At 45.4% G+C, this 9171-nt stretch overlaps 1 protein-coding gene across 4 annotated transcripts in view; it reads right to left on the reverse strand.

Moving 5' to 3' along the window:
- The window catches only part of LOC141103425 (pancreatic alpha-amylase-like), a 155904-nt gene extending 152849 nt beyond the window's left edge, over positions 1-3055 (reverse strand). For all 4 annotated transcript variants that reach the window (XM_073593004.1, XM_073593002.1, XM_073593003.1 and 1 more), the window contains exon 1: positions 2829-3055. In XM_073593004.1, the coding sequence (XP_073449105.1) occupies positions 2829-3008 (180 nt within the window). In that variant the 5' untranslated portion in view covers positions 3009-3055. The remainder of the gene's footprint in view (positions 1-2828) is intronic.
- Positions 3056-9171: the final 6116 nt, after the last annotated feature.

Below are 9171 nucleotides of genomic sequence, written 5' to 3' on the forward strand. Positions count from 1 at the left end.
CCTAAAACCTCACATGTGTTTTTTGACGGTAGAGACCCAATGAAAAATAAAATTAAAATATTTGTGCTACTGTTTATCAGGTTTATAGATAACAAATACCTCAAGCCCCAAAATTGCAGGCGCCAGTCAGATTAAAACATCTAAAATACCCAATATGGTCCATAGGCAATGCTTTAAAAGCCTCTGCAGATCATTATTTTAGAGTGAACAGTGAATGATGGCCCTAGAATTATTTATCTTATTCTGATGTGTCTGGTAATACCAAATTTGTGCAGCACACTTTTAGTTTTCCTACACATGAGCACTAACATGCTCATTTGTTCTTGTACAGTATGTGTTTCTTTGTGAGGGTGGAGGGGATATTTACATTTTTGGGGGCCTTTTTTAAATGTATTTTACCATACTATCATTTGTTTAACTTTAATGCTATCACAATAGCAGAGTGCAAGTGACAATTTTTTTTTAGGATGATATATCGGACCACTAATGTCACCCCTGCCCTTTGTTGAAGCTGTCCAACCACAAACTGTGTTCGATCGGCATTTACCCCAGTCAGAGTGGCTGGGGTTTGACAGCTCTAAACCCCAAAGTGCTTACAGCCAGGGGAGAAGCACAGATAGATGCTCACTAAACTCTTACCATTCTCCATCCCTGACATTTGCCATAGAGGTCTCAGGCACTCAGGGGAGACAGCCCAGGATACATGGTAGGGAATGTCAGATGGATGGGGATGGGAAGGGGCACAGTTGTAGAACTGATTGGGTGGCTTTACAGCCACCTAATTCACTTTTGCTACAAAGCCAACAGCTCACTGTAAAAAAGTAAACAAACCCCGGCTGCCAGGAGTTTGTGTCGTTGCTGCCACTGCCATACCCCTTAGATTGATGGCAGGAAAAGAGTTAAAAGATGGTGCTGTTGATTTTGTACATCATGTGATGTTTGTGTAATTGTTAATTAAAACAATATTTTCCATAGAAATACATAAAAATCCTTATTAGTACACAAACAAAACCTCCAAAGTGCATACTAAATATAAAAGATAAACCTTTACTGTTTGTGCTAGGAGTGGGGGTTTGGAAACAGGGGGGTTTGGGCTGGGAGGTGTTGTGCTAGGAGGGGGGATTTGGATGGGGTTTGTAATGGGAGAAGGAATTGGGGGGGGGTGTTGGTGAGGGATTTGTGCTAGGAATGGGGTTTGGAGTTTACGCTAGGAGTGGGGATTTGGGAACAAGGGGGTTTGCACTGCGGGGGGGGGGGGGGGGTTGTGCTAGGAGGGGGATCTGTGTTGGGGGGGATTGGAGTGGGGTGTGTGCTAGGAGTGGGGATTTAGGAACGGGAGTTTATGCTGGGTGGGGGGTCCTAGGAGGGGGGATTTGGAGGGGGTTTGTAAAAGGAGAAAGAATTGGGGGGGGGATGTGTGCTAGGAGAGGGGATTTGAGTGGGGTTTGTGTTAGGAGTGGGGATTTGGGCGGGTGGAAGTGCGCGCTCGAGCGCAGCTTCTGGTTTGAAGGAGTCCTCAGACTGGTATGCCCCGGGATTGTGCACAGTTGTAAAGGGTGCCTTGACTGACAAAGAGTTGAAAAACACTGGTATAGAGGATAGAATAAGGGAGGGTTATAACCCCTTTCGGTTTTTATTTTGTTGCCATCTGTGTCCGATTGGGGAGATGTCTCTTACACGTTTTGAGCTCCCTATAACCTACATTCTGTGCGTTGTGGTAAGCTGGTAAAAAAGCACATGTCCAGTTTTTATTGGTATGCTCGCATGTAATATAAATGTGATGCCTTTAAGTGTAACTAAGTTCTAAGGCAATGTGCACACAGGCACGATTACCAATGCAGCGTAAAGAGGCTGCATATTTTTGGTACCCAGGATGTCCTGGAGCTGCGTTCAGCCGCCCATAGACATGAATGGGTGAAAGTGGCTGTACATAGCTATGCCCCGCTCTTAGCACATGCACACAGACATAGGGGTGGATTCACTAAAGGCAAACAGACTCTGCATTTTGCAAGTGCATTTGTACACCTTTCCGTTGATGAATTGAAATGTGGTAAAGGTTCACTTTATTAAAAATACCCAATCAGGTGCAAAAAAAGTAAAAAAAAAATCAGCATTTTTGTTTTCACAGGATGGAAATTACCAGAGCTTTACCACATTTACTAAACCCTGGGGAAAATGAGTGCAATACACTTGCAAAGTGCACAGTCTATTTGTCTTTAGTAAATGCACTCCATAATGCCCCAACATCCGTGCACGTGTGCTACTTTGCGCAAATAGCAGTACATAGCTGCATACAGCCGCGTTCAGCCATTCATGCCTATGGGCATTTGAACACAGCTCCAGGACATCGCAGGCAACAAAAATACACAGCCTATTTACATTGCACAAGCAAACGTGCCCATGTGCATGAACCCTAAGGCCCCTTTCACACTGGGGTGGTGGGCGCGTTAGCGGTAAAGCGCTCCTATTTTTTCGCTGCGCTATTCAGCCGCTAGCGGGGCGCTTTTACCCCCCCCCGCTAGCAGCCGAGAAATGGTTAAAACCACTGCAAAGCGCAGCAGTGCTATGCCGGCGGTATAGCCATGCTGCCCCATTGATTTCAATGGGCAGGAGCGGTGTATACACCGCTCCTTCACCGCTCCAAAGATGCTGCTAGCAGGACTTTTTTTAGCATCCTGCCAGCGCACCGCTCTTTCAGGGCACATTGCAGGTGCTATTTTTAGTGCTGTAGCGCCTGCAAAGTGCCCCAGTGGGGGTCTAAATACAAATGCAAGAATCTGCTGCAAAAAAACATGCAATGCGAGTTCAGATAATCAGTCACCCATTACCTGAATACCCCCGAATCCATTAGGTCCTAGGTATCGCTCACATTCCACAGCAATGTCTTCCCATCGCCATTCAAACAAGTGGACAATACTTGTTCTGCCACACTTCACATTAGGATTAAACTGAGCAGCACAGATTTCAGCAAGCGCTCCAACCAACACAAAACTCAGCCACAGCCTCATCGTACACTGATCTATTACTTCATATCATCAGGTACTATCCTAATTATTTACAAAGCTCTGAAGGAGGCGTAAAAGGTGAACTCCCAATATTTAACTCTTGTCTGTCCCTGGGAATGGCACCATGCCAAGTGAGCTTCCACATAATCTGTGCCACAACCCGCTTCTATATTGGTGCTATAAAACATAGATTCACCTTAGCTCCTGCAGCAGATAGGAGAAACATTATACATTTGTTCTTACTATGCACATGAAATTCAGCTGAACTACTGGAAATGTTGCTGTGCCTAGACGAGGTAGCTCTCAATTGTCCCTGATTTCGAGGGACTGTCCCTGATTTTGAGGGACTGTCCCTGATTTGGAACAAAGTCCCTCTGTCCCTCTTTCCTCCTCATTTGTTCCTCATTGTGATCTGATTTATATAGTTGTAAATAAAATGCACTTTTTATCTTTCAAAAAAGTGTTTCCCAGTGCTAAACCTTACATCCAATTTCTAAATTGCTGCATTTGTAAATTCCAAAAGCCAATATAAAGGAATAGTAGTGGTAAAAAAAGCACTTGTGGGTTTAACTAATCTTTTTTTTTTGTATAATTCACCTTTAACGGAGCGTGACAGGGGGTGTGGCCTATGTCTACATACTTTTGCTATTAGGTGTCCCTCGTTCCCATCTCAAAAAGTGGAGAGGTATAGTTCAACTGTTAGAGCCGGTTCACACAGGGGCAACACAACTTGCAGGCCGACTCTGTGAGGCGATCTGCACACGACTTCAGCGGTGACTTGCAAAACGACTTCTGTATAGAAGTCAATGCAAGTCACCTGAAGTCGCCCCTAAAGTAGTACAGGAACCTTTTTCTAAGTTGGAGCAACTTGAGTTGCTCCTATTAGAACGGTTCCATAGTACAGAACGGGACGCGACTTGTCAGGCGGCTAAGTCGCCTGACAAGCCGCTCCTGTGTGAACCGGGTCTTAGCAGTTTTGTATTACTTTATTATAGGGCACTAGCAAACTGTTCCTTTGTTGTTTAGTTAATTAAAAATGGTATGGTTTAACCACTTGCCTACTGGGCACTTTTAACCCCTTATTGCCCAGGCCAATTCTCAATTTTTAGCACTGTCACACTTTGACAATTGCAACACTGTACTTATATGACATTTTTTTTATAAAGTTGCACCAATACCACTTAAGACCGAATACAAGTACCGATACTTTTTACAAAGTACTCGCCGATACCGATTAACGATACTTTTTTTAATGTCATGTGACAGCGGCATTAATGTGCAGCACTGATGGGCACTGATGACACGTGGACTGTGTCAATAGTTTTTTATTTTTGTTTCTTTATTTTTTTACAATTTATTATTTTTTAATCATTTTTTACATTTATATTTTTTTTTTACAACAATGCCTTCTTTTTTATTGAAGGGGGGGGGGGGACAGTGTCAGTGTTTTTTTTTTTTTTCAATCTTAACTTTTAAATATTTATTACAATTTTTGTATTATTATTATTATTTTTAGCAGCCCTGTTAAGGGGGGGGGGGGTGGCTTTAGTGAGATATCAGGGGTCTAAACAGAGCCCTGACATCTCCCCTTTAGGCAGGGAAAGGGACTGAAGACACAGGTTCCCCAGTAACTTTCTCAGCAGCCTGAGCTGCACTGAAGATGAATGGACAGAAGACAGAGGCTCCTCTCTATTCATAAAGTGTGGCATAGTAAACACAGTTTATGATGCTCAGTTATTAATGGACAGAGTGATTCTATGCATTGAGGTGAAAAACCTCTTGCAGTACAGCAGCCCCCAGTGCCCCCATTTTACTTACCTGAACTTTCTTTTTCTCGCACCGGGGAGGAGCACACCAGCTCTTGCTCGTGTCTCGTGTCCTGATTGGCTAGATTAATAGCAGCGCAGCCATTGGCTCCCGCTGCTGACAATCAAATCCAATGACGCAGGGCCGAGTCATACATTCGGCTGCTATGGATGCTGAATGCTGGATTCAGGAGCGCGCCCGCAAGGTAAACCCCCCAGGGAAGCACTTCTCCGAAGGGGTTATCTGATGTGGGGAGAAGCCGGGGGACCCCAGAAGAGCAGATTCGGGGCCACTCTGTGCAAAATGAGCTGCAGTGGAGGTATGATATGTTTGTTATTTTAAACAAAAAAAAAAACGAACCCTTACAATCACTTTAACTTCCCCCGACTGATATTTAAAGGGCCACCAAGAGCCTTTGGGAAAGGGTTAAGGAGGAACTTAAACCCCCTACCCCCCTTGTCCATGTTATTATTTTTCAATCCCCTTACTTTGTATGCTGAGCAGGGCCGGAGTAACCATTAGGCAGAACAGGCAGCCGCCTAGGGCGGCAGGATAGGAGGGGCGGTAAAATCATTGCTGACAAAGTGACTCTGCACCGCTCCCTGCTATTACACACCCGCGGCACCAAGCTGATTGCCGCTCTATTGCGGGATGCAGGGTGACAAGCCAGAGGATGAGCCGGACAGTGATAAGGATAAACAAGCACAGGCGGAGTCTGTGTGGGCAGCTGAGGGAGGAGCGTCTTCTCCCCCAGGCACCATAACTTGTACTGTGGAGATAGAGAGCAGCTATACCTCTATCTCCAGCCTCTGGCATCCTGTCATAGTCACACAGTGAGAGCGGGAAAAGCCAGCTTACACAGGAGTCAGGCTGTATCCTGTCTCCGCTGTGCCTGCCCAACCCCGCCCACACTCCATCCACATGCATGCCATGCACGTGCTCTGTGCTGGAGAGGAGTTTTGTGAACAGCTGAGCGGCACTTTTCAAACAGCAGATTCCACAGCCCTGAGGGACACCAGGCTGAATGGGGGAGACATAAATAGTGAGTGTGACTTCCATCCCCAGAACAACCCCCCTTCTCTGTCCCCACCACTTTGTGCTCTGCACCTTCTTCCCTCTCCCCCTTTCTTTTTCTCTCTCCTTCCCCTCCTCTTTTCCTTACACCTCTCTTCCTCCTCCTGTCCCTCATTCTCTACCCCTCTCCCCCACAAGACTAGGGCCTGGCCTATCCATATACCACCCTGTCCATATACACCACCCTGTCTACATACCACCCTGTTCATATACCACCCTGTCCATATACCACCCTGTCCATATACACCACCCTGTCTAAATACCACCCTGTTCATATACCACCCTGTCCATATACCACCCTGTCCTTATAACACCCTGTCCATATAACACCCTGTCCATATACCACCCTGTCCATATACCACCCTGTCTATATACCACCCTGTCCACATACCACCCTGTCCACATACCACCCTGTCTACATACCACCCTGTCTACATACCACCGTGTCTATATACCACCGTGTCTATATGCCACCCTGTCCACATACCACCATGTCTATAGACCACCCTGTCCATATACACCACCCTGTCTATATACCACCCTGTCCATATACCACCCTGTCCACATACCACCCTGTTCATATACCACCCTGTCTATATACCACCCTGCCCTTATACCACCCTGTCCATAAACCACCCTGTCTATATACCATCCTGTTCACATACCACCCTGTCCACATACCACCCTGTCCACATACCACCCTGTCTATATACCACCCTGTCCATATACCACCCTGTCTATATACCACCCTGTCTATATACACCACCCTGTCCATATACACCACCCTGTCCATATATACCACCCTGTCTACATACCACCCTGTCTATACACCACCCTATCCATATACACCACCCTGTCCATATATACCGCCCTGTCTATATACCACCCTGGCCTGTCCGTATACCACCCTGTCCATATACTATCCTAGCCTGTCCATATACTATCCTAGCCTGTCCATATAATATACTAGCCTGTCCATATACTATACTAGCCTGTCTATACACCTGTTTACCACGGCTGGTGTGAGGAAGCGAGCTGGTGTCACCACTATTTGTCTTCAGGCCAGGTCCAGAGGCGCAGGTGCTGGCCTGCGGACCACGGCTGAAGAAATTGTACTGAGGCACCGCAAAAATCTCCACCCAGCCATCTCCACTGTATACATGGGCAGGGAAAAGTGAGTGAAGTCAGGGGCAGAGCCAAGGGGAGGGGGCAGCAAAATGAGGTTTCGCCTAGGATGTCAAAAATCCTTGCACCAGCCCTGATGCTGAGTTATCCTTAATAATACTCACACACCCAGCAAATCCATCATTGTTCTGCTGTAATCTGCCCTTCCACTGCTTCACACGCTGTTGCTTCTTTACATTACAAGGACCCAGCTGTCTCCTCCTGGTTCTTGCATCCAACCCCCTGATGATTCACCATGGTCCATGCATATGTCCTTTAGATTACCCCAAAGCTTCCTGGGATGTGTGACATAAGTATCCCAGAAGGCTGCATTCAGCAGGGGGGCTATATGGCGAGAAATAAGTACGTGCGGGGCGCTGATTAAATGAGTTAGATATTTATGAAAAAATAATAATAAAGTAGGAGTTTTTCACCTAGTTATTATCTATATTAAAAAAGGAGGGGAGAAGGAGTAACATTATAGAAAGTGGGTGAAGGTCCGCTTTAATTCTCCACCAAGGCAAAAAGGTAAGCACAGTACCAGTCCAATTCTGTCTTGGGTTGTAAGCTATATCGTCTCTCTTTAATTTGCAAAGCTCTGCACAAATTGTGGGTGCTATATAAGGACCCATTCACACAAGCAAATGAGGAAATCAGCAATTAGATGCAGGAGACCCAATGGGGGTTCCCAGTGATCAGCTATGGGGTGGGAACCCCATGAAAAGCAATGGGATTCTGACAGCTATACCACCACTTGCATGTAATGGCTCATGGAGCCATTACCTGTAAATGATCGGTCCTGAATGCAGACTGCCTGAAGTGATGGATCTGCCAATACCCTGGATGCAGACTCATGGAGCTATTACCTGTGAACGAATGACCCTGGACACGGACTGTCCGAGTCTAGGGTCGATAATTTGCAGGTAATCGCTGCTTGAGCGATTACATATGAGTGGCTGGAAAGATCTGCGGGAGCTGTTGCCTCCTATTGAATTCAACTGGGCTTTGCCCGCAGCTAAATGCCGGGAATCCCCGCTGAGTCTCCTGCATCTCATTGCTAACAGCCCCATTATCAAGTGTAAAAGTGTAAACAGAGTATAAAGCCTGCATAATAGTAATAATATAATAATTTATAAACTCCTCATCATTTCTGTGCACACCCTTCCAGGGACCAAGCCTGTCTATCAGCCTCCAATGAATATATCTCCCCTTCTGCTCTGGTTGTTAAATCACTAATCCTCTAGTGGACACACACACACAAAGCACTTACAATGAGGCAGTACTATCCCTGCTATGCTGGCAGGAGCTGGCAATTTAAATAGATTGTAATGCTTGAATCCGGTAGGTGAGGCTCCCGATCATGTGGCACAGTAATTGGCTGCACAGTGCTGCCATCACCTGGAGCCCATTTTACCTAATCTATTCTGTCTCCTGATTGTCGGTAGTTGATCATGAGTTGGTGACATTTCTGGGGGCTCCTATGGAGCGTACCTCAGAAAAAGATAGAGATACGTATATGCATTGGTTGGGCATTAAGGCATACCCTCCCTGCCACCACATATAGGCATATATGCAAATTGCTGTTGTAAAGTGGTTAAAGTGAAATTCCAGTTAATTTTTTTTTTTTTTTATATTTCACCACCCAAACCGCTTCGCCTTGTCCAATCAGAGAACACCTTTCACAGAACAAACCATTCCTTAAATGGCGCCTGTGCCCAGTGGCTGACCACCTGTGTTCACAATGGATCAGGGCAGCCGCTTGACACAGAACCTGGAAGCTAGTGGAGATCACTGGAATAGCGGTATTTCCAGCTATTAGAGCAGGGGTGTTAAACTCAATTTCATTGCGAGCCACATCATTATTAGGGATGCTCTCAAAGGGCCAATTGTATCTGTAAGACTATATATAAACGTAGCTCCTTTTTATCCTATCAAATATTTGCCTCTGCATTTGATTATTACTTGTTTTCGTAATAATTTAAGACTTAAAGTGATTGTAAAAGATCACCTTGTAAAACAACCTATTCAGTTTAAAATAGAAATGAAAGGCAAAACATTTTGTATAGATATAAAAAAAAAACATTATAAATACCCTTTTCCCCTTTTTTATAAGTGATCACAT

The sequence above is a fragment of the Aquarana catesbeiana genome, linkage group LG07 (assembly GCF_042186555.1).
Source record: "Aquarana catesbeiana isolate 2022-GZ linkage group LG07, ASM4218655v1, whole genome shotgun sequence".
NCBI lineage: Eukaryota > Metazoa > Chordata > Amphibia > Anura > Ranidae > Aquarana > Aquarana catesbeiana.